Consider the following 27032-nt stretch of genomic DNA (forward strand, 5'->3'; position numbering starts at 1 on the left):
GTTTTTGCCCAAAATAGCAATTTCATTTTTTTTTTTTTTTTAATTTACTGCAAGTTTTTAACAGCTAACAGATCACTCAATTCAACATCAGAAACTTAATACTTGAGGAAAACATGCATAATCAATTATAAATAATGAATAAATCGATTTATTGTGGAGCATCTTCCTTTACAGTGCTGGATAAGTTAAAATCTCAAAAGTGACGTGCAAGTATGAAATAAACATAAATATGAAATGCTTATGAGATAGTACTATAATTCAGGCAGTGCAAATAAACGATGTAGTGTTACCAGGATGTGAGCCTCGTCTTTCAACAATCACATAGCCTTTTTCTATGCCTTGCATTTTCTGGTCCCCTTGACTTGTAGGAGTCCCTGTTCTTCGCCGTCTCCTTTCTGTCATCCTCGACACTGCTCCTTTTCCTGCCGGCCGGCCACTCCAAGGCCTTGTTGTTCCTCGCTTCTGAAGTAACATCCTTGGAGAACTTTGCACCATAACAGTTGCAGAGGGCCCGCCAGGAACTCCAGCAGGTGCTTTTGTGCTTTCTGCACATCAGGGAGTCCTACAGCGATATTCCGAAGGAAGCCATATGGGCCATGGGGAGAGATGGCCGCTTGAGGACCGCCAGGACCATCTCCGTGTCCCTGTGTTCCTCCTTGCCCGTGTTCATGGCGAGAACCCTCAGCCCGGTGACCGTCTTGGCGTTGACGACCGCCATGATTAGCCTGACGCTCTGCAACTCGATCGAAGAGCGCGCCAGCACTCTCTGAGTCAACTTGTAGCCGGCCTTGATGGACTTGTAGTTCTTTCATCTGGCTAGCACCTTCAGGCTTGAGAAACGGGCCGTCCTCATCCTCTCTGGCTCCCTAAAAAACATGTTTGTTTTAGAAAGATAGGTGTTTTGATTCATCTTTTTTATAAAGTGAATAATGCTGGCCACTTACTTCAGTCCCAGGACAGCAGGGCAGCACCACACAGCTGTTGTTTTGAAATCTGCCGTAGATGTTCTTCCAAAGGAGCACGGGGTCAAAGTAGACAAAGATCTGCTTGTGGCCGTCTGTGTAAGTTTTGGTGTAGGACCAGGTGCCCTCTGGGAGCTCAAGGCTGGCGTAGTTGCCAGCATTGTTGGTGTGGCCGTCAGAGCTGACTGAGTGGACATACAGACAAAGAGCTTTTTCTGTTGAAAATTCTTGTGAATAAATGCTTGAATCCCAGAATTCTTTATAGATATGGACGTAAAACAGTCTCGATTCTTGGTTAAAAGCGAGAAAAAACGTGCAGTTAGCGTTTATTTTATTAGCGGTCCATTTGTTCCCCCTCAAACGAACCTTTGGTTGGCTGATGAGTTGAAGCCCCCCCCCCCCCCCCACCCTGCCACAAAGACACACACACATACTCACAATGCCCCAACAGATTCATGTCAACAAAATGCCACCTCCTCTGCCCCCTTCGGAGAGGAGGGATACGAGAAGTATTTTTTTTCCGGACAGCAGCAGCCACTGTAAGTCATGTAAAAAGATGTCAATGTTGTGGAAGTGGGGGAACCACCACTAATTTTGCTACTGAAAGTCCAACCTGCATCAGAGTTAGTATAACATTAAACTTCCTAACCTGCAAAAGTACTGCTGTCAGGCCCGCCACGCCAAGGAACAATGAAGTCAAGCGAGCTGTCCCTTAATTGGATCATTGTATGTATTATGTGCATTACGGTAAAATCATCCCTACCAATGTTTAGACCAAACCTACGCCCTAGGATAGACTCTACCTGCTTTTCTTGGATTATTTGTCAAGGTATGTGGAGATAGTGCTACTAACTATGCAAGATCCAACGATTTGATTCATCATCTGAGGTCCATATTTGCACGTTACGCCACATAAGACACCACTTTCTGGTACCACTTTCAAAGCATTTGCAGATTCATAAGGATTTCATCACGTTATAAGCAGCCCACAATATCAAGGCAATGCTGAATGGAAACATGCTGTGAATACTGGACTGCTGAAAAAGGCAGATGATCTCTTTCTAGCTTTGATCTCCTGCAGAGCTACTCCTTTGCAGAATAAATACAGTCCAGTATAATTACTCATGGGACAGAGACTTCGTACGAGAGTACCATCTTTGCTTAATCCTGTGCTTCCAGGTGCCTCTTTTCATAAGGGATATCTCCTGGGGGCCGTTTGAGCCTTCTTTGCCTGCCTAAAAATCATCAGAAGCATTGAGCGTCTTTTCCAACTTAAATGAAAATGATTTAATTTCTTTCTAAAGGTTTGTTATAGTCATCTTCTGGAGTGACTGAGTCTTGGCTGCCTTGCTTACTCCATGTTTTTGCCCAGTTACATGAATTCTGCATGAATTCTATAATACTATAATAATCAAAGTTTCCTTTTTAACCAATAAGAATTTAAAGTTGGACATTCATAAAGAGTCTTTTTTTTTTTTTTTTTTTTTTTGGTGACCACTTTTTTGGTGGCTCTGTTAACCACCAACTTAATAATTGGCACTCCTTTAATTAAATTTTTTATGGTTTTGTCATGTTATGTAAGGAATGTTGATTGTGAACTACTGTACTGTAAAGGAGGAAATGGGATGTTGTCATGGAAGAGAAACAGTTCAAGCCGATACTGTGGCGATTTCACATTTTGACAAGCCTATTACATTCATCTACATTGGTGACAGTCTGAAACTTTTCCTGAAACTAAGAAAAATACATTCATTCAACAGGTGACTTTGAAAAGCTCCCTATATCATTGAGTGTATTAGAAAATTCAACATCATCAATGTAAGCGCATGCTCATTTGGAGGTTTTCAGAGGTTGTCTTTCTTTTTCTTTCCATCAGTGAGTGGACGTGCAAGTGGAAATTTCCCACGAACCCCCCGGGCTTCTATTCTCAGCCGTATGCTCGTACAGGCATGGCAGCCTAGAGCTATCGCCTACAGGCTCCTATTGATATGCACGTTGCAGCCAAAGGCGTCAATACTTGAATTGCAGATCCTGGGATTCTAATGACCTCAAGAACTCCGTCCATGAATATTCCAGACAAAAGTAATCTTTCTCAAACAAACAACAAACAAGGAATAAAAATTATGAGGATGTGTGCTCAACAATAATTTAATGCTCGTATCTAGTACAATAAATGGGGGAAATGCTGCAAAAGCACATTTTTTAAGCCCGGGCTTGCAAACGGTTGGCTTTTAGAACCTGCCCATTTTTTCCCTGTGAATGATGAATATGTAATATGGATGCTCAGTGATATGATGACCCAGCAAAATAGCTACCATCAGTGAAAATCCTTCCCTCCATTTCTCAGTGCAACCAAAGCAAATACATTAAAATGAATGTGACAAGCCCCCTGACATTTCAACTCAACCTGTCGAACCCATCATTGAATATTAACCAATTTTAATCAAAACTCTAGACCTTTTATTAATTTATAGCAGAGTGAATTAAAACATTTGGCCTAATCAGTGCTCCTTATTATAATCCATAAGGCTGTTTTCTCTCAGTAACTGTACTGAACATGTTTTGTAGCCAAATGTTTCCAAGCGTCAAAAAGAGTCAAAATCACTAGAATTCAGGCAACTTCAGTGCTATCACCACAAAGCAAATGTAACATTCAATACGCGCACACAGCACAAGAGTTATCTCCCAGAGACTTTAGGATGATCGACAGAAACTGATACAGAAACCGCCTTTGTCCTTAAATCCATTCCAAATGGTGGGAGGAGGGGGAATATTCAATTGTTTATCATTAGTTTGAGACACGTACGTAATTGGCGTTCGCTGAGTTAGTGTGGAAAAACACACACGCACACACACAATAGTGCACATTCTCCATTTTGTGCTACTTCTTTTTTACTCACCCAAACTCTACTTGAACAGAGGGACGAGCGTAATTTATGCTATCAACTTTTTAAAATGTATTTAATTTTGATGTAATTTCATTGTACAGGAATTAACATCTCATTATACTCATTCAAAGGTCTGTCAAAATACTGTATTTATTTTTACTTTACGTTTAACTGTTAGTGTTTTCATTTATCGTGGGCATGTTTCTGCACATGTATTTGATTATATATATATGGCGGAAAACACTCAAGTGACTTGAGGTTCCGCTGTGAGACCCCCAATTTGGCCAAATTTCAAAATTGTCCTATATGCATGTGTGATGCATCTTTGGAAAGCTTAAAATCTCAATTTTCAGGGGAAAGACAAATTTTGAACAGGAGGGCATTTAAAAAAAAAAAAAAAAAATTAAACAGCAAAATCCTAACTGGAGTTGAGAGCACGCGAGAGAATAATTTAAGACGCCATGATCTCAACAAGATATTATCGTGTACTTACCTTGTTTCGATCAAAAACTCCATGTCACATGTATCACTGAGTGTCAAGACACAGCTGTGAATGGCCACAGCTGGATTTTTTGGGGATTTTATAGGTGAAACATGATAATATAACAAGGGTCGCGATGCAGAAATCGCAGATCCAGATTTTCCCCTTTTACCTTTTAAACGTTTTTTTTTCAATTTTTCTTTGTTTGGATCAATTACTTATCATCTAACATATCGGAGAAAATGTGTCATTAACAAAAAAAATACAATTAAACGATAGTTTTGAGGTAGATATCCATGAGTTATTTACAGACTCCATTTTTTTTCATTGTGTAATTTGTATAAAAGTTTAAAAATATGCGAGTGAATAATTTTTTAAAGTCGTTTATTTATTTATTTATTTATTTATTTATTTTTAAACAAAATATTAGACATAATTTAATTATAACCCGGACATGGGAGGAGTTCGGCGAGGCCATGGAAAACGACTTTTTCTGGTCCAAATTCTGGTCCACCATCCGGCACCTGAGGAGAGGAAAGCAGTGCACCATTAACACTGTGTATTGTGAAGATGGTGTGCTGCTGACCTCGACTCGGGACGTTGTGAGCCGGTGGGGAGAATACTTCGAGGCCCTCCTCAATTCCACCGACACGCCTTCCTTTGAGGAAGCAGAGTCTGGGGACTCCGAGGTGGGCTCTTCGATCTCTGGGGTTGAAGTCACTGAGGCGGTTGGAAAGCTCCTCGGTGGCAAGGCTCCGGGGGTAGATGAGATCCGCCCGGAGTTCCTAAAGGCTCTGGATGTTGTAGGGGTGTCGTGGCTGACACGTCTCTACAACATCGCGTGGACATCGGGGACAGTGCCTCTGGATTGGCAGACCGGGGTGGTGGTCCCCCTTTTTAAGAAGGGGGACCGGAGGGTGTGCTCCAATTATAGAGGGATCACACTCCTCAGCCTCCCCGGTAAAGTCTATTCAGGGGTGCTGGAGAGGAGGGTCCGTCGGGAAGTCGAATCTCGGATTCAGGAGGAGCAGTGTGGTTTTCGTCCCGGCCGTGGAACAGTGGACCAGCTCTACACCCTCGGCAGGGTCCTCGAGGGTGCATGGGAGTTCGCCCGATCAGTCTACATGTGTTTTGTGGATCTGGAGAAGGCGTTCGACTGTGTGCCTCGGGGAGTCCTGTGGGGGGGTGCTCCGGGAGTACGGGGTACCGAGCCCCTTAGTAAGGGCTGTTCGGTCCCTGTACGACCGGTGTCAGAGTTTAGTCCGCATTGCCGGCAGTAAGTCGAATTCGTTCCCAGTGAGGGTTGGACTCCGCCAAGGCTGCCCTTTGTCACCGATTTTGTTCATAATTTTTATGGACAGAATTTCTAGGCGCAGCCGAAGCGTTGAGGGCGTCCGGTTTGGTGACCTCAGCATTGAATCTCTGCTTTTTGCAGATGATTAAGTGCTGTTGGCTTCATCAAGCCGTGACCTCCAACTCTCACTGGAGCGGTTCGCAGCTGAGTGTGAAGCAGTTGGGATGAAGATCAGCACCTCCAAATCCGAGACCATGGTCCTCAGTCGGAAAAGGGTGGAGTGCCCTCTACGGGTCGGGGATGAGATCCTGCCCCAAGTGGAGGAGTTCAAGTATCTTGGGGTCTTGTTCATGAGTGACGGTAGGAGGGAGCGGGAGATCAACAGGCGAATCGGTGCAGCGTCTGTAGTAATGCGGACTCTGCACCGGTCCGTAGTGGTGAAGAGGGAGCTGAGCCGAAAGGCAAAGCTCTTGATTTACCAGTCGATCTACATTCCTACCCTCACCTATGGTCACGAGCTTTGGGTCGTGACCGAAAGAACAAGATCCCGGATACAAGCGGCCGAAATGAGTTACCTCAGCAGGGTGTCCGGGCTCTCCCTTAGAGATAGGGTGAGAAGCTCGGTCATCCGGGAGGGACTCGGCGTCGAGCCACTACTCCTCCGTGTAGAGAGGAGCCAGCTGAGGTGGCTCGGGCATCTGGTTCGCATGTCCCACCGGCGGGAGGCCCCGGGGACGACCCAGGACACGCTGGAGAGACTATGTCTCTCGGCTGGCCTGGGAACGCCTTGGGATCCCGCCGGAGGAGCTGGTTGAAGTGGCTGGGGAGAGGGAAGTCTGGGCTTCCCTGTTAAAGCTGCTGCCCCGCGACCCGACCCCGGAACAAGCGGAAGATAATGGATGGATGGATGGATTTAATGATTCTAAGCTAACAATGATAGATAATTTGAATAATAAATATAAATAATTACCTGCATTTTATGGCTGGGTTAAAACAAAAGCGGTTGCGCCGCGTCTGTAAAGGGGGGTTTCCAGGGTAAAACGGACAAATTAAAAATAGTTCGGGGCTTAAAGCACCATGAATCTGCTGTGGCAGCATATACACAAATGCTGCCATAGCATATATACAGTGGGGCAAATAAGTATTTAGTCAACCACTAATTGTGCAAGTTCTCCCTCTTGAACATATTAGTGAGGCCTGTAATTGTCAACATGGGTAAACCTCAACCATGAGAGACAGAATGTGGAAAAAAAAAAAACAGAAAATCACATTGTTTGATTTTTAAAGAATTTATTTGCAAATCATGGTGGAAAATAAGTATATGGTCAATACCAAAAGTTCATCTTAAAACTTTGTTATGTACCCTTTGTTGGCAATAACGGAGCCCAAACGTTTTCTGTGACTCTTCACAAGCTTTTCACACACTGTTGCTGGTATTTTAACCCATTCTGCCATTCTCCTCTAGAGCAGTGATGTTTTGGGGCATTTTAGGCTATTAATTGAAAATAGCATTTTGTAATGCAAACTACTATTTGTGTTCGGTTCACTCTTCACACTCTTCTCACTTCACAATTACCACGATTACAAAATAATGACAACATGGCAACATTATTTGTTTTTCAATCATGACTGTGTCTTGATAATCATTTTTATTTCATAGCAGTGCTCCATACAAACATGCTTTATTTTATTTTGGTGGTTGTTATCATTATCGTTTCACCGATTGACCATTCTCCTGAATTACTCACAGTAACTTCCCAAGTTGCCAAACCAGCCCGGCGATCAATGGGGCAACGATAGATGTTTGCAGGCCCATTAGTCTCAATAAAAGGCATCACAAATGGGAGAGTTGATCAAACAATAAAAAAATAAAAGAGCTTTGAATGGCTAATGCTTTATATTGTTTTACAAGGGCATGGATTAACAGAAACAGAAACATGGTGGCTCTGTTTGCTAATGCAACTCGTGATGTAATAATGAAGATGTTTTTTTGAAACGTTTACAAACAAAGATTGTCTCTCGGGTTTAAGTTCACAACATTTCTCCCCTCAGCATTCAGATTTTCCCCATTTAGATAATGTTTTTAGACATGGAGCATCTTCCCTTTTATCTCCCATCAGCCATTGTCCTACTACATCAGCTCTTTCTTTTCTTTTCCATGTTCTCATAACAGCACAGTTCTTTAGTTACGGTTAAGGCATTGTACCAATTTTTGACTGACAGCGACAATTCTATTTTGCTGCATTACACAAGAAGTGGAGGAGTAGACAATTGTGAAAACCTTGAGATGCATTTTGTGACATCCCACATGCCATGAAAATACCAAATTATTAAAAAAAAAAAATCAATTAATCTTTTGCAGAGAACATTAGTATTATTTCACTTGAGGTTAATTTTAAAATAAGTGGTGAACTGCAGCCAGGCATTTGGCTCCCAAGTCAATAATAGGAGTGGTGGTAAATAATGCACCATGAAGTGTTTCCATTCATATTCATTCATCTTCCATACGGCTTATCCTTACGAAGGTATGAAAGTTACCATGGACAAACAGTAGGGCTATATTCAGAAATGTGTGATATAAACATACTGTAAAAAGGAATAAAGAATACAAGATAAAGGGCTTGCACAGGGAGAGGAATGAGGTCAGCTTGGCCCTTGGTGCCAGGCGTCTGTGGGGTAAACACAACTTGTTAGAACCAGGGGGAATAGTATCTATGCATGTGTGCGTGCATTTGAAGGTGGGGGGTATGCTTGAGGTCTCTGTGGGCGTAAACACTACCTGGCCGGTCTGCCGCGGGAGGACAGTATAAATATACTCAGGTGCAGCAAAGCAGGCATAAGAAGACACACCTATAAAACTCTGCCATTCAACTGTGAAGAGGACTAAAGAGGAGGAGCAAGAGATCAACACTTAGCTGGATGTCCCTCAAACTACTTCACATTAATAGAGGTGAGCATACTTGGCTATTATTTAGGTCTGGTAAGCCATAGTTTATATATTTGTTTGTTAGATCAGCTACACTTTGAATACTTATGAGGCAGCCAGATATTGTCTGTAATTGTTAATGCTACTCTCAAAATCAGGAATTGCTTCATTTTCATGGCTTGAATGAACTATTTGAAAACTCATTAAATTGTTCCTTATAAAATGTTTTTTAAAAATTGGTGTTACACTTAATTTACATAGATTTGCGATGTATTTTGTTGCCCAATCTTTTGAGGCAGTCACTGCAAACATAATGATTTTTGTTTCTCTCCTTGAGTGTTTTACACCTTTGAGTAGTTATTTTGTTCTATTCCTTTGCAAAAACCTTTACTGGATGTCTTGCTTTTGAAGGCCTCCAGACTGCAGGTTTCATGCACTTCTTCAGTTCATTTATTTATTACATTCTGGTCCTTCATTGTTGATTCTGGCACAAGATGTCTTTAAAAATAAAATAAAATACAAAAAAAAATAACCTAACAAACCACAAGACTATAAAGCCGTTCTGAAGTGTACCAGCAAGTTAGCATTTTGCATAACGTGCTGTCAATAGTTGACATGAGTTTTTTTATTTTATTTTTTTTATTGCGGATGTTTTTAAAATTTTCATTGTTTTATTATGGTTTAACTACACGTATACCATCTTAATATTTATGTACAGTTGAGTTTTAAAAAACATTACATCAAACTGTCCTGGAGCTCATGGGCAAAATGGATTTTGTACTACTGACAAGAATTTTTTTTCACCTTTAAATTCAATTCTAAGTGCATGTGCAAAGACCACACATGATTAAGAGTAATTGAAATAAACGTTTTGAGCAGTTTTAGATCCTGAAGTCATAATATTGAAAATATTTTAGATTATACATAATGATTATTTAGATTATACATAATGATTTAATAAACTGATGTTGATTTGAATCACAGAAGAGGATGTAAATATTCATCATATTTAGACCCCATCTGTGTATAACACTTGTGACATACCAAAAACAAATGCTAAAAAACCTTTTTGATATCAAGGGACTAAGTGTTGTTTTCCCATAATTGCAGATAAGAAATTATTGCATTTAGAAAAGACATTTCAAGGTCCACGAATAAGAGAGGGAGGGAAAATGAAAGGTGAGCTTTGAAGGCTGAAACACCTCAACACTCTGTACAGACTGTTTTGTACTAATTAAGACTCACGGACAAGCGTATGATCACATTTGTTTGTAACGTGACTCGGCAAAAGTAGGAACATAGTTATTTGGGAGACTCAGTGAGTGAATTGTGCTTGAACTTATGAGTTATCTGAACAGTTTGTTTTCTACCCATACTTACAAATTTATTTTAGTTGGACTTTTTCTACATGTAGTGTTTTAAGACATCCAATGCTGTCCAATCCATTTTGACTTCATTCATTCGCCCCTTCGAGTCATTAAGTATTGGACGTCTAACATCCTCAATGGCACTGAAAAATGAGCATTCCCAGCCAGTCCTCCCAGTTCAAATGAACTGGACCTCTATCGTTATCAATGGCAGGCAATGAATTAAGTGTTCCTCTTGATTGGTTTATTGGGCTATTTGTGGTGTGTTTATAGTTTAAATATTGATTGGTATCTATTATCTGGCCTGCTAAATTAAATAATTAAACTGTACATGAAGGAAATGAACCTTGTATTGATCATTGTTTATTCTTGTGTCTTTAAGGTTGTGGACTTGCAGAAAATGTTTGGACCTTTAGGCAAGCATCTCCAAGATTACCTGGCTGAGCGAAGGAGTCGTAGAACCAGGCTAGTGACAAAAGATGGCCATTGCAACATTGAATATGGAAACATCAAGTACAGTAAACACTTTGCTTTCCTGGCCGATTTCTGGACCACATTTGTGGAGATCCGCTGGCGTTTTGTGCTCTTCTTCTTCATTGCGTCTTTCACCCTGAGCTGGTTCATTTTTGGCTTGCTGTGGTACTGGATTGCCCGTAGTAACGGAGATCTGACGTGGCAGTCGCCTCCAACGAACCACACGCCTTGTGTCGATAATGTTGACGGACTCACTACTGCATTCCTGTACTCTCTTGAAACTCAAACAACCATTGGGTACGGTGGCCGAGCCCTCACTCCTGTGTGCCCTGGAGCTGTCGCCCTTCTTGTTATCCAGTCTCTCCTTGGAGCAATTGTCAACTGTTTCATGTGCGGAATTATATTATCCAAAATTTCCTTGCCTAAAAAGAGAGCTAAGACCATTTCATTTAGTGACATGGCAGTTATCAGCCCAAAGAATGGCACACTCTGCTTGTCAATACGTGTTGCCAACCTTCGCAAGACCCTTATGATAGGAAGCCAAATCTATGGTAAAATGCTCAGAACAACCAATACAGCAGACGGCGAGACAATCATCATGGATCAAGTTAACATTGACTTCATGGTGGACGCTGGAAAGGACAACCTTTTTTTTGTGTGTCCGCTCACACTTTATCACATTATTAACAAAAGCAGCCCATTCTTTGAAATGGCTGTAGACACATTACACAAGCAAGAATTTGAACTGGTTGTGTTCTTGGACGGTACAGCTGAGTCTACCAGCTCTTCATGTCAGGTCCGAACCTCATTTATTCCTCAGGAGATCATGTGGGGCTATAATTTCCTGCCCATCATCTCACGTAGCAAAGAAGGTAAATACAGGGTGGATTTCTCCAACTTTTCCAAGGTGGTGCCTGTGGCCACTGCACACTGTGCCTACTGTTTCCACAACATCAAGGGTCATCACCACCATTTCAAAGATGGACTTGACAACCAGGGCTTTGAGGTGATTGATATCCATGATCCTTCAAATATCACCAAGATGTAAGACCAAAGAGACTGTGAAAAAGACCCTCTGGTAGATGTCTTTTCATCTCCCCCTTAAGTAACGTTTGAGAAACAAGCATATAAATGTTAAATGTTGAACATATCTTTTATGCATATAAAACAAAAAACCTTATGCAAAACGTTTGCCATGTAATTAGAAGGGCTTAGTTGAAATTCTAGAGGGAAAAAAAAGGACGAATACAGGTCCTCCTCTCATATAAGAAATACTGTATACCTCACAATTGTGCTTACTGTGAATGTAGGTGAATCACTAATTTATTTCGGTCCCAGAACATTGGGCTTTGTGAGCATAGCAAAAGACTATCCTGTGTAAGAACCTTACTTGACATGGATGAGAGGCAATATGTGTGGCTGTTTAAATAATTCATGCCAGAATAGTTTTGATGCACAAAAAGACACTTGGATTTGTAACATTAGCCTTTGTTTATCGAGTCCAGCACTGGTACTCGCACAAGTTTAATGTGGAATATTTGAGTGGAACCTAGCGGGAGAACAATGTTCTCAGGAAACACTTAAATATATTGCTGCATGCAGCCTGTACTAGAGAAGGAAGCAAATTTGTATTTGTATGTTTTATTTTTGTCTTTTTTTTGTAATTTATCTCAGGGGGGAAACAGCTGTAATAAAAATATTTTGCACTCAAGACCGTGCTCTCCACCTAAAATTATTATTACATTGTATTTCACTGCAATCTGTCTGTCTGCCTGACTTCAGATATGATGAATCGAATGGCCGTCAAACTTAGTGGTAAGGTGCATCTTTGTCAGAGGAAGATCAGCTTTGCATTTTGGATCAGGGATTGATGAAGAAAGAGATGCCCAAAATTATGATGAATTAGATACGAATCAAAATGTTATATAAATTTAAAAAATGATGGGTTCCGGCGGTACAGTGGGTTATTATGGTGTTAAATCAAGGCCAAAAGTTTTATAATCTGAAAAAAAAAAGAAACGATTGAACATTTTTTGGGGGAAACTGAATGTTTAAGTTTTATTCTTGAATCTTTCAAAAGCGAAATTTTTACTTTTTCCAATTGATATTTTCAGGTTCAAACATTTTTTTTTTCACTTTCAGATCTTATTTTTTCAGTTTCAATTTTTTTTTTCACATTCAAATCTTGAATCAAGTGTTAAACTTTTAGCCTTCCTGTTTTGAGTTTGCATACTCGTCGCGCATCCCGAAAACATGCATGCTAGGTGCTTGACCACTCCAAATTATCCGTAGGTGTCATCATTAGTGTGAAAGGTTGTTTGTCTCTATGTGCCCTGGTTTTGGCTCGAACCAGTTCAAGGTGTACCGTGCCTAATGCCTATAGTTTGCTGGCACCCCTATGACCCTCCTGAAGATGGGCAGTACGGAAGATAAATGAATGATTGGTTGCTAAGTAAAATAACATAATAACTCTGTGGTAGGCATTGTGTAGGTGGCATGCAAACATCACGGCCCAAATTTTGTCATTTCTTTTCAGATGCGATAAGTGGTCATGTTATCTAATTCACTGGCGTCTGGCTTGTAAACATTATTTCTGTGTGGCCATATTGCTGTGGGACTGAGCACTAGTACAAATTAATGAAAAAACATCATTGCAACACAAAGCTAGCTGAATTTTCACCCAAACAAAGTGAAGTTGTGAAAATATACACACACAACTATTAGTGCAGGCAGCTAGTAGTGAATGTTGTTCTAATTCCATGTTTCTCAACCTTTTTTGAGACATTTAAAAATTGAAATATACTTGTTGAAGAAAGCGATCCCACAGCTGAAAAGAACATCATATTTAGATTACAAAGAGTGGCCTTATGTGATGACAACGTCGATTCATAAACTCTTTCGATGCCATTGACGGTGATAGACCTCTATTCACAAGTAGACGCTCAATGTTCCATGCATTTGACCTGGGAGAGTGGCAACGTATGACGAGTCATTTTTTTCAGCCTTTCCAATTCATTTATCGTTGTCAAGTGGCAGCCGATGAGTTAAGTAAGATACGACTGAATGAGAAATTTAACTTCTGAACAAAGTAGTAGTCACATTTCCACAGTCATCAGATTCATCACTATTATATGTGAGCACAAGCATCTCAGAGAATGGATAGATTCAGTTACACATTACTTTCCAGTTGGATAAGACTTTCAATACTGACCAATACAGCATGCAAAGGTTGCTTTTTCTTTTTGTGAGACCTTCTTCTCAGCATAAATGTGTTAAGTAGATGAATAAATAATTATGTTTAAAAAATAATAAATAAATAAATAACATTCTCAAAATTAAAAGTGGCTACTTTGTTGTGGAAATAATGCTAAAGCCATTGATAGGTAACAAGAGAGAACTTGCGAGGTAAAAACATTTATTTGTCACATTTTCCTATACAAAAGCCCTTTTTCAAAAGGTATAACTTCATACATTGCAGGAATGACAATAATAATAATATATTTATGCATTGGTTAGTTAAGAGATAAGAGTAGTACAGATCCCTTTTGATCTTTTTTGGTAACTAAAAGGAATGGCCAGGGTGCATTGAAAATTCCAGGTTCCCTTTTATTTAAGATAGTAGCCTGTGGATGCTCATGCTAGTTTTATTAATTTACATACAATATCTTTATTTCAAACATTTTGAGGACTACATGAAAACCTATCCTGACAAATGTCACATACAGAGTCAAATGGTCTATTGTTATTGATTGAAGCAGTCACCTTTTGGAGAATTGTTTAAAAAAATGCTTGTGCACAAAAAGGCACTTAGGATGTTACACACGCTCTTAAAAATAAAAACAATAAGAATGAAACAAACAAACAAACAAAAAATGCTAAAAAATGTGGTGCCCAAATTTACAAATATAAAAACACTTAAAATGCTGAACAAACTACTGAGCAGAAATGGACTTCAAAGGTTTGCATTTTTTGACCGAGGTCAACTCGTATTAATTATCTTGTCTCTTTTTAATACTGACTTACATATGAAAATAACTCTGCATAATTTATACAGTAAGTTGCTTTAATGCCTTGTGGACTGATGCATATAAAATAATAAAACGTAGGTCTGACAAACGCACAGCGTTTGCGAATCTGAGGAATTCTTTGTTTCACCTCATCATATTTTAAATCGGTTTTGTTCTCCATTAAACTTATTCAAAAGTCATTTATTTTGAAGTATCCACTTCACTTACTGGTCATGAAGAACACCTGAAGAAAGATTATGATATGATGCGATTATACGAGGAGGAAATCCATGTGCATGTTTATCAGGCCTTTAGATCAGTGAGATACTAACATTCAAGCTTACATGCTGCTCTCAAACTAGGATCCAGCCCTGGTAATATGCAACTTGATAACGTTGACTAACACAACAAATTGAGAAAGCCACTTCTCAGTGTGACCTACATGATCCTGACTCGCCCGAAAAGGAGATGAGACACAGTGGCAGTCATTAAACAAATAAAAAATTGACAGATTTTTCATCAGGGAATATTTCGAGTCTAATGAAGATTGGGCAGAACAGCAGTTAAGCAATGACACTAACACTGTTGGGGTTTCATTCAGTTTTCATCACAAAGCAAATTGGAGGCATTCTCTTCATTGTAATGGACTTATTCTATATTTACAGTCTTGTTAGACTGTCTCTCCATAATTAATGCAGAAAATGGCTTTTTAAAGTTGAGAATAAACACAAACATCAAAAACAACTTTGGTCCTTTTTAACAAAATAACCTTACCTGACAATCATTGATTTTGCATCCTCTTTTAAGACAAACTGGACAACATTCACATTAATACTGATACGGTCGAGAGAAAACATGGCTTTGAGGCGACAACGCGGTAAACTTTTCATAGCCGGGTGCGTCGGTCTGGGTAGACTTGTTGCCAAATTGCTTCAATTACGCCTCGACTCATCTTCCAAAGCACAACGGAGCTGTACATATCACCCATCATTAACTCCACACGCAACACAGAAAGCTTTTAAACTACAACTGACAGTTCACCAGACATACAGCACTTCCTTCTCTGCTATTGAACTCCCCTCTCGCCTTCCAGTTTGAAAGATAAATTAAATTGTGAATGGCATATTCCAGTTGCCAACTTTCATTCAGTGCTGTGAAATGTCTGCATCTTGTGTATGTGTGTGTGGAGAGAGGGGGCTCCTTCTTCTTCAAATTCCAGAAGACTCTCTACACACATAAAATGATACAGATGGACGAGTAGAGGCAGTGGGAAAAAAGATGAAGGCCTCGATGTGGTGGGAATAACAAACCCCGACAAGGTTGTAGATGGTGGAAAGAGCAGATGCTTTCAAGCATAATGGCTGCAATGTACTCAGGAGGATGAAGATTGAGACCCGTAAATAAAGGGCCATGTCTGGGCTGAGGAGGCAGACATGATTGCTCTTCTGTCCTCAGACTTTGGCTTGGCAAAGGTTTTGAAGAGAAACGGGGCGCAGCTTTCAGGAGGATGTGGAAGATAAAGGCACTGTCCAAAATATCAAGTCTTGTAAAAGTAAGTAGTATTCCATTTGGATCAGACCATCCAGTTATTTAAAAAAATCTTAACAAATATAAAATCATCTCCAATTTTATCATACCTCTTCTTGCCTTCATTCAGGTATAGCGTCATTGGGAGTGCAGGTCAGCAATTGTGGGCTTGGCTAGTGGATGATTAGATAGAGGTGGTTAATAGTAACTGCCCAGATGGGAAGGCACATGGGTGCTCGGGTGGCGAGGGACGTTCGGACTGGGGTAAATACCAGCAGTGGGTGAGCTCCAGTATGGAGCAGTTGGTCCGAAAAAGTTGGAGGAGGTAACTGGCATGGACGGAGGGTGAGGGGAAACGAAGTTGACTTTCTGCTGGTGGCTGTGATAAGAAGGCACATAGGCTAGGTCCGAAGGATATTTGTACATTGAGGACTCAGTGGGATGTGGCTGAAGCGCCTGGGCAATGCCATGGAAGTCGAATTTATAGGCATAACGTTTGCCGTGCACCTTTGTCATGATGTTTTTGTCATAGTAATAGCGCAGCGCACGGCTCAGTTTGTCATAATTCATGTTGGGCTTGCTCTTGCGCTCGCCCCATCGTCGCGCCACCTCGTCCGGGTCCGTCATTTTAAACTCGCCGTTGGTTCCCTCCCAGGTGATGCAGCCAGCATTGGCACTGTCGGACAGGAGCTCCAAAAGGAACTGCCAAAGTTGGATCTGTCCTGAACCTGAAGATGAGAATAATCATTGTTGAATAAGGGACACACTTAAAACTTTCTTTCATGAAAAATTATTTCTATGCTTTAGATTACAAATTTCTTACCGGGATTGGCCAGACGACTACTGGTAGGACCAAGTATCTGGTAAGGATCTGAGAACAAAAGTACACTCGTAATGCTCATGAAAAGGAATCTAATTGGCAATGAATGTAACTAATTGGCATAGATGAGCGGTTAATCATTTTAACTTGGATAGTGAAGTACTAGAAACACCAATATCAGTAAATACAGTTAAGCTGCATTTACTTCTATTCGTGCAACTTAAAAATCTCCTATGCAATGAAAACGCTGCCAGCTTCTCTGGGCTCAAGCTCATCTAAGATGGACTGATGCAAAGAGGAAAACAGTTCTGTGGTCTGATTAGTCCATATTTCAAATTGTTTTTGGAAATTGTGGATGTAGCGTCTTCAGGGCAATGAAAAAAAGAACAATCCGGACTGTTATGGACACAAAGTTCAAAAGCAGATCATCTGTGATCCCAGATAGCAGGTGACTGTGTGTCAGTGTGGTGGCTACCACTACCACCACCACAATTTAGTGTTTCAAGATTTAGTTCATTATTTATGTGATATTTTTTTGGACATATATTTTCTAATGGGTGCACACTTTAGTTAATATTTGTCTGAATGCTTATTAGATTTTATTTGCCAATTTGAGTTAACGGCCACAGCTGTGTAAGATCTGGCAACTACTATTCTGAAGGGGGGGTTATTTAAGTTAATTTAATTATGATTGTTTGGAGTAAAGTTTTCCCTGTTTGTTTAAATGCAAATTAGTTAATTATTGTTTGAATATATGTATATTTTCCATCTGTTGTTGTTTTATTAAGTTGACAATGTTTGGCTAATTTGTCATACCTCCTTTAGGTGGTCGTTAGTAGAGTCCGCCCTGATTTAAACGGCCAGAGAGATGTGTCTGGAGGTGAGGTTAGTTTGGTTGAAGCCTTTTTGTTATGTTGGCCTCTTTTATAATGGGCCCAAGGTTTGTGTTAAACTGTTTGTTTTGTGACTTTATTAAATTGAATTTTTACCTAAGTTGAAATACCAGTGTCCGCGTGTATGTTTGGTCCACTACAGTCGGATACTGCCTCAACTCACCAGATAAACATAGCAATCATGCCGACTGAACGTCAGTGCGACAGATGCAGCCAGGATCATCAATCGAACAGTCCGAATGTTTATGCAATGTTCTGGGACCGTGCAGACCGGACTCGCTCAAAATATCAAATTTAACGGTCGACGTGTGACGTCACAGCAGCGCGCACCCTGAAGATGGGCATCTGTGCTGTGACACTTAACAGGAGAACCCGCAGGTGTCAGGCAAATCTTTATGGTAAGTGCTTAATTCAAAGTCATAGTTAATTTAAAGTCATAGTTGCATTTTCAAGTCACTGAATGACTTTTAAACTAGTTATTCAATCGAGCGTTAACAGGACTTGACCTTTATTCATTTTATCTCTATTTATTAGGGCTGTTAAAATTATCGCGTTAACGGGCGGTAATTAATTCTTTTAATTAATCACGTTAAAATATTTGACGCCATTAACGCACATGCCCCGCTCAGACAGATTTAAATGACAGTACAGTGAATGCCCACTTGTTAATTGTGTTTTGTGAAGTTTTGCTGCCCTCTGCTGGCGCTTGGGTGTGACTGATTTTATAGGCTTACACATGAGCATTGTGTAAGTAATTATTGACATCAACAATGGCGGGCTACTAGTTTAGTTTTGATTGAAAATTTTACAAATTTTATTAAAACGAAAACATTAAGAGGGGTTTCAATATAAAATTTCTATAATTTGTACTAACATTTATCTTTTAAGAACTACAAGTCTTTCTATCCATGGATCGCTTTACAGAATGTTAATAATGTTAATGCCATCTTGTTGATTTATTGTTATAATAAACAAATACAGTCCTTATGTACCGCATGTTGAATATATATATCCATCTTGTGTCTTATCTTTCCATTCCAACAATAATTTACAGAAAAATATGGCATATTTTATAGATGGTTTGAATTGCGATTAATTGTGATTAATTACGATTAATTAATTTTTAAGCTGTAATTAACTCGATTAAAAATTTTAATCGTTTGACAGCCCTACTATTTATTTCATCTGCGGTTTCTAACTGTGTATCACATTGCCTCTGCAAAGCCCTTTGAGACAACCTTGTTGTGATATAGGGCTATACAGATAAAATAAAATTGAATAAATTGAAATTGAATTATGTAAATTGCCACAACTCTGTATTTTATTTGAATTTATCATTATCATTAATTTGATCGTTAAATCTTTTGTAATTACAAATATTTATTATCCCCAGGTCTACAGCTCAGAACCTGAGGTTTGTCGGTAACTTGTGAAACCCTTGAGCTCTTTCTCAATGGCCGGTGTATTCAAATGTTCTGCAAGTTGCAACAGTTACACTGGACTGTTGAACAGTTGAAGTTGTACATCAAATAAGAATGGTGAAAAAAAAAAAAAAATTTTCAAAGCTTCAATAATTAGCGTTCTCTATTCCCGAATGATTATTGAAGGTTGTTAAAAGATGATGTAAAACAGATGTAAACATGAACTAGTCCCAGCATTTTTAAGAACGTGTTGCAGCCATAAAATTCTAAGATAATTGTTACTTGCTAAGAGCTTTAATGTTTATCGATTTGAAAATTTATGCATATTGTCTTTGCAGTGTATAAAATATAGATTGAACATAATGTCTACATCTTGCATTGGAATTTGAGTTGTAATCATGAAAATCAAGCCATCTGACACGGCACGACTGTTGGATATATGTAGAAGTTTAATAGTGGGCTTTTTTGTAATTTCATTTTGCTCATTTTGTAAACAATCTACAAGGTTTGCAGGACTAATGGTCAACAAAAAATAAATAAAGAGCTGATACCTGGTTGAGCTCTGGGCTGCTCGGGAGTCTTGGTCACATTCTGAGTAACAACTGGTGATACTGCACATTAGAGAGAGAGAAAGAGTGAGAGAGTCTTAAATAAAAATTGACTGAGAGGAGCCTGCTGACACATTGACTTCATGCCTTGCAGAAGGCAGCAGCAGAAAGTGTCCCTTATGTCAAACATCCATTAACCTGAATTCTGTAGTGCTTTTAGTCCTCACCTTTGGCACTATGCATGTTGTTTGACCATCCCGTCCGCCGTACAGCATCATATGTAGGGTCTAATGAGGAAGGGGAAAAAAAAAAAGGGGGGGGGCAGGAGGACAAGATTTAAGCAAGGTCTAAAATGCAGTGCGTTATTTATTGTTAAAAGAACTATAAAAGGCCAACTGCAGGTGCAACAAAGTACTGACCATAAACTCATTCACAAAAAAGACAGTAGACCATTACAAAATTCAAAGCAAATACAGTGTTTTGACACATTGTAATACATAAAGCACTTGCTAAAATGCCCTACTTATAGTATGTTGTCCTATTTTTTTTTTTTTTTTAATCATTACTATTTTGACAGCATGTGGCACATCACAAAATACTTAATTCTCCAAGTACCACCATTATGACCGACATGAGAGTAAAGTGATGCAGTAGGCCAAAGTGTTATCTTTTTTTTTTAAATTCCTAAAAAGTATGGTTATTATCATTTCACTTTAAGTGACTACCACATTATCCAGTTTGAAGATCAACATTGCAGGTAAACACAGAGTAAAAACATTTACTTTGTATTTAGGTGTATACAAATGAATTTAAAATAAATAAAGTTTGAACAACTGTTATCATACATTAGTGATAGCTAGGAGCTTTGAGAAAAGAAGCTTTAGTCATATTATAATTCGATCATCAAAGTGCACAATGTATTATCACCCTGTATAGCGAGAATTTATCATCACCATATACCAGACTATTTGTCAAGTACCAACAGCACTATAATCAATCATCAAGAACACGGCTGAAGTGGCTTTTGACAGGATATCTGGTTGTAGCAGTGTTGTTGAGTTTGGCGCAAGCAGGCGATTATGCCACACTGTTGGACAACAATTACAGTTTACTGTGCACCTTGCAACGCCTCTCACCACAATGAAAAGCAAATTAACGGCAACAGTTCACAGTTACGCGTGCTGTGCGTTCACTTCCTCTCTTCATGAAACATTGACAAACAGCCAACCCTGGCTCACTTTTGGTGGATTCTGCTGTGTATCTGGAGGGCTTCCAGGAACAATCAGTCATTCTGACACAAACAGGTAAAACAGAGGATGCGATGATCCTCTTGGCTAAGTCTCAAAGACACCCTGCTATATTCATAATGCACCTGGCCAGCACCTTTGATGGCTTGTACTGTGTTATCCTCAACACTCAAACAGTTGCCAGAACACACAGAATTCAGAACCATTTGGCAGACATGCACATTTTTTTTCTTCCCTGCATTTTCTTTGTTCGATTCAAATCGGTTGTGTTTCTCCCAAAAGGCAGTGAAGGTGTAAGTGTGATGACAGAGGTCGTAACTGGGATCCACGTGTGGTTTTCAAGGTCAAGAGGCAATCCATTTTCCCATTAGTGGAATCTTAGCAGAATCTTTAAAAAGCGCTCACGCTGACAGGGCAATCTTTGAAGATCGACTGTATTCAGGTGATACTTCAAAGTCGATATATACTGTGAAAATAGGTTTTTCCCAATATAAAATAACATTTTAAATACCTGAATTTTAGAATGACACTTACTGTAAATCAATTCAACATTTTTAATGTACATTCTAGAGCTGTTTATTTAAAACAATAACAAAAAATAATAGCAAATTATGCATATCACCACTTGATATACGTAAGAACACATTTGGAATCAATAGCACGTTTTTCAAATTACAGCTACAATAATTTATAAATAAGGGTTATAATAGGAACTTCAAATGAACTATAAATGAACATCTTAAATGGAGATATAAAGATGTGTGATCACCAACAGTAGCATTTAATATCATGTAAACTATAGCAAAACCATGGGCTGTTAAAAGGAAATCTAGCATTACCCTCATCACATCCTCCTCAGAACCTTGTGCACAGTTGCCATCTTGTGGACATATAAATGGTGACAGCTCAACAAACAAAACCCACATCCACTTACATCTAAAACGGTCAAAGAAGATGAAAAGAAAATGCTACTCTAACCTCTTTGACATCGAGCTCAATTCTTGAAACCTTTACCCACAAATCCACAAAAAACGTATTTTAAATGGATATTTAATGTGCTACATTCTTCCAAAAAGTCCTCCAAATGGGAACATTCCTGCTCCAATGTAATCATTTCATCTCATCAATTATTTTCCACCTATTAAAGATTTAAAACCCTAAAATATTTCACCAAAAGGCCCATTTCGGGGAATAATGTTCAAAGTGCAGTAAAATGACAATTGAGAGCGCAGATATAAGCATGACAGCAATGGATATTATCTTACAAAAAGTCATTAGAATGATGAAACGAGGGGAGAAAAGTGCAAAATGGGACAAAGAACAAGCGGGTTGCCGTGGCTGAGGGGGCTGTCAGCTCCAATCTGGTGCAGGCTGAGGAGCAGCCAGTCCTGGGAGACTTGCGTTTCCTGCCTACCTCGCCTGTAGACAACCTCTCTTTGTTTTACTGGCCCTTTCCCCCCCACACCTCTTAACTCTAACCACCGACACCCACTGAAAATACCAACACACACATCCACTCGACACCACCTTGAAAGGAACCCAACAAGGTCTGCTCCATCTACATCCAGGGAAGATGGTGGATAGCATGGGCAACAGGAATAAATACAGTACATCATCAGAAGGGATAAACTATTGAGAAACAGCATAAAATGTTTGGAATTCAAAAGAAAAATAGGAAATGACCTATGTGTGTATGGGCCAAGCTCTAGTAATGCTGTGTGTTTATAACAGGCTTTAGTGTGGTCAAATCAATTTGAAGTTGCCAGGCTCAGCATTGTGACTACGGGCTGAGTTAGGGACAGCACAAAATGGGTGACACTGCAATTAACTTTTGTAACTTTTGTTTTCATGGAGTTTGGCGAGAGGTTACTAGAGGAGACTGCAATACAGAAGGAGAAGCAACAGATGTAAAACCCCCTTAAAAAGTCAAATGGTCTGGGGGCCATGCAGAATGAACCAGCCACGCAGACATAGACCCAAAGGCTCACCCCCTCCTCCTCACACCCAAACCTATCCCACCTCCCTTTGCCTTCATTTTTCCAGGCTATGCGCTGACTGTTACTCGAGCCAGTTTCCACTCTAGTCTGGGGTGTGGTGCACGCTCTTGGGAGACTTTTGACTGCGCGACCAGTTAGTCAAAACAAGGCCTGAGTGCTAGACACAGAGGGCGAGAAAGGTGGCCAGAGAAAGAGAGAGAGAGTGGAACACAGACGGACAGACAGACAGACAGACAGACAGACAGACCAATTTCAGTTACGAGAAGCCTGGCACAAGAAGTGAAGTGGCATCTTTAGTGGATGCTTCAAAGCCATGTTGATGAACAGCAAAGGCAATGGAAACACTTAAGCTAGATCACATATTTCTTGGTAAAGAAAATATTGTATTAATGTTTAATCCTCATATAGGGTGCATTTACTTTAACAAAACATATCAGAAATAATTAAGGTCACATTTTTTTAGCAATTCCATCTGACTCATGTTTTCTAATAAAGTAATATTTTTTTTTACATATCCAGTGATCCATCGCTACTTCGTGCTTCAAACTTCGCCCCCTCATTCCATCGCAGATTTTTTTTTTTCCCCCAACAAAATAAATAAATAAATAAATAAAAACAGATGCGCTGCCCCGTCCAATCACGTAGTCTACCTCTCCCTCCTGCTACTTTTCTTGGTCTGACAGTGCACTGGAGTTGCTTATTAAAGTTAACAATGATTGACAGACGTTAAGGTTTGATCTTGCCAGAGACGCTTGAAAGCCAAAACTTCAAAGCGCCGCATGCCTCAATCATTGTTTAGCATGTTAAACAGTTGCTGTGGCAACTCATTGTGTGTGAGTGTGCAGATTTGAATGGACTCACTCAATGAAGCATTCAATAAAGACAAGCATTTTTCCACTTTATTCTTGTTAAAATAATTGGCTCGCTTATAATTAAATTTGAAGTAAATGGTAAATGGACAGTACTTATACAGTATAGTGCATTTTTCTACATGGTTACCATGCCCAAAGTGCTTAAAAACCATTGATTAAAATATATATCCATGAACGTTTTTTTTTTTTTTTTTTTTTTTTTTTTTTTTAATTGTACGTTGGGAAAACAAAGTGAAAAAACATGTCTTATATGTATGTATTTCCAATGCTAAATCTGAATAAATACAGTAAACATACACAATTTTTTTTGTTTGTTTGTTTGTTTGTTTGTTTGTTTGTTTGTTTGTTTTTTGTTTTTTTTAGATGGGGGTGCAGGAGTAGGGGGGGCACTACTTCGCATTTTTTCACTTATCACTGTGGTTTCTGGTCCCCATAACCGTGAAAAATGAGGAATCACTGCAACATTATTATAAAATGGTACACTTAGTCCTATCAAATCTTCAATTGAGCAAAACTTGCCCTTTGAATATTTCGGACAACTGAAGGGTATGGGGGGTCTAGGGGCTGTCACCTAGTTTTAGAGGTATTTCTGTTACCTACTGTCATACCGCAATCCTTCTTGTACTCCCTCTTTCTGTCCTATCGGTTTGTAGATATATCCCCTCCACACAGGGTGTCCCATCGGTGAATGAAACAGTGAGGGAGCCTGTATAGTATACCTATTCAATTATGTTTTTGTATCCATATTACTCATGTTTACACTTTCTGTCTGTCCCCTTAATCCTTTAAATATTCTCAGGTCTGAAATGTTGAGTAGCTTTTATAGGCCACTGTTTGAGGAAAGCACTCTCAAGCATCAAAGACTGTTTTTCTCTTTTCTCCTGCACTAACAAGATGTGGACCATAGAATATGTTCCAAGTCATAAATCCCAGCAATGCATATAAAAGAACACAAAATGACAGGGAAAAAAAAACTAAACGTTTTTACTGTTAGACTGAATCGACGAGATGTGATGTACTCAAATATGCGTTTTATGTATTAAAGTCATGAAGGTATACAATTTATAAAAACTAGTGCTGTCAAACGATTAAAAAAATTTATCTAGTTAATCATATGTCAACTGTGTGATTAATCATGATTAATCACATTTCCCTTGGGATAAAGAAAGTTGCTCTTCAGGAAAAAAAAATCTAGGAAAGACTATAATTGACTTAAAATTTGTTTTAAGATGAAATGTATGATGTGTGAATGAATTAATACTTAACCAAATAGAGTTTTAAAATTTTATTTAACAACTCAGCTCGTATAAAATAATAAAATAAATTGTATGATACAGCAAAGAGCTTTAACAGATTAAAGTGCCTCAGACTAACAATGTGGCTCAAGTATCGTTTGGCATATTACCCGAAATTAACTGCCGATTTAAAGAGCAGACAAGCACAATACAGTAACAATAGCTAATGTTTCAAAAAATGTCTAAACAACTTGTCAGTTAAATTGAACATTTCACACAAATAAATTTGCAGTTTTACACTACTGGCCTGAAAGCTGTGTGAGATATAAAAAAAAAAATAGTCAATTTTCACACACTTAACTGAAAATTATTACACTAAACTGTGTGTAAAGGTGTTTAGAAACACTGCTTAAGTTAGCCTGTCATACTCTATTTTTTTTTTTTTTTTTTAAACCAACTGCTCAGGCAAACTAGCTTGTTGACATTTTCAAATAACAGAGCAGCCCTTTTCTTTTGAACAATGTGCCCTGTCAAAGAAAACAGTCTCTCACAAGGAACGGTTATGGCAGGTGTGACCAGATACTTTTTTTTTTTGCATGGGCCAGCTTACTGTGGGCACCACTGTGCGCAGACCACCACTGTAGTGGACATGAGTCCATGCTGGCACTGCCTTTGTGCCTGTCTAGTGGTTTGTCGTTGTTGTTTGTTGTCATTGGATTTTCAATGCCCTCGTCTTCGACTATGTCAATGGGTCTACACTCTACAGTCTCTGTCTACCCATGTAGCAATAGCAGTAGTCAACCTATTTGTTGTCTTTTGTTGACAAGTCCGAGTCCGCACTCTGCCAGTGTAGCTTGATGACTGCAGCTTATTTCCCGCATTGTTAGCGTCATTGCTAACACTAGCTGTGCCCGAAGGTGGCACTTTAGGCTGGTTGAGCTTCGATCGAACGACAGTTCATTACATCAGTATGTGCACACAACTATGGTTTTATCCAGATTTCCATTAGGCAGCTTTTTAAAACGGAATTTGGTCATCATCCTCACTCATCGTGGCTAGCTACATTATGTCCTGCATTGCTGCGCGGAGAATGTAAACATCAGCGTGTAGGACTACGGGAGGCAGTTGTGGCCAAACTTAGTGTGAGCGGTAAATTGCGTTATTTTTTTTCAATGCGTTAATATTTCCAGATTAATCATGGTTGTTAACGCGTTATTGTTGACAGGCCTAATAAAAACATTAAATTAATTGGTAAGAGAATAGTAATAAACTTAATAATAAAGAAAATGTGCTTCTGATTGACAATAAATAAAATATCTTACAGTATCAGTGACCAAATTAACATGGGGCGCCGTTTGTAAAGCAGCACATGCTCAAAATTACGACAACATTTTCTCACATTTAGCTCCACACAGTGTTAAAAATGTGGTGTGAAATTTTTAGGGTCACTTTTTTTGTTGTTGCACATTTACAGCAGTATTTAGCAGGTTAAATATTTATTTTTAAATAAGAAGTTTTGGACCTGATTGTTTAAATCCAGAACTAAATATTTAATTTAAATCTTAAATTTATATCCTATATCCTAAATGCTAAATCTGGAAACGGTTGGAACTAAATATTTAGCTTAATATGCAAACTAATATGACCGGAGACCGGAAGTAACAAAATAAAAGCTGGTGGAGCAGCTTAGACTGTCTGTTTACGTTGCTTGAAAATGAATAAAACCTACTCAATGATGGCAGTCTGCTGTTGGACATGAGTCATTGTGATAATAACATTACTTAGGTAAAATAAATATTTAGGAGAAACTATTTAAAGAGTATTTTGTGTGCTCCAGCTTTTATTTTGTTACTTCTGGTCTCAAGTCATGTGAATTTGCATATTAAGCTAAATATTTAGTTCCGACCGTTTCCTGATTTAACATTTAGGATATAGGATATAAGTTTAAGATTTAAATTAAATATTTAGTTCTGAATTTAAACAATCAGGTCCAAAACGTCTTATTTAAAAACACTATGTGGCGGTAAATGTGAGAAAATGTGGTCGTAATTTTGAGCATGTGCGGCTTTACAA

At 39.1% G+C, this 27032-nt stretch overlaps 2 protein-coding genes across 4 annotated transcripts in view; one reads left to right on the forward strand and one right to left on the reverse strand.

Moving 5' to 3' along the window:
- The first annotated feature begins 8464 nt into the window (after nt 1-8464).
- On the forward strand, nt 8465-13114 carry kcnj1a.1 (potassium inwardly rectifying channel subfamily J member 1a, tandem duplicate 1). The gene is made up of 2 exons (XM_057838652.1): nt 8465-8575; nt 10301-13114. Exon 2 carries the CDS (start codon nt 10319-10321, stop codon nt 11438-11440), a length of 1122 nt encoding a protein of 373 aa, XP_057694635.1. The 5' UTR covers nt 8465-8575; nt 10301-10318; the 3' UTR covers nt 11441-13114.
- Nucleotides 13115-14020: 906 nt separating this feature from the next.
- Nucleotides 14021-27032, reverse strand: part of fli1 (Fli-1 proto-oncogene, ETS transcription factor) — a 55446-nt gene continuing 42434 nt past the window's right edge. For all 3 annotated transcript variants that reach the window (XM_057838647.1, XM_057838648.1, XM_057838651.1), the window contains 4 exons: nt 19836-19895; nt 19612-19671; nt 16750-16797; nt 14021-16654 (listed from right to left, as the gene is read on the reverse strand). In XM_057838647.1, coding sequence (XP_057694630.1) covers nt 16125-16654; nt 16750-16797; nt 19612-19671; nt 19836-19895 — 698 coding nt within the window. In that variant the 3' untranslated portion in view covers nt 14021-16124. The remainder of the gene's footprint in view (nt 16655-16749; nt 16798-19611; nt 19672-19835; nt 19896-27032) is intronic.

This window comes from Corythoichthys intestinalis, chromosome 6, assembly GCF_030265065.1.
Source record: "Corythoichthys intestinalis isolate RoL2023-P3 chromosome 6, ASM3026506v1, whole genome shotgun sequence".
NCBI classification, from domain to species: Eukaryota; Metazoa; Chordata; class Actinopteri; order Syngnathiformes; family Syngnathidae; genus Corythoichthys; species Corythoichthys intestinalis.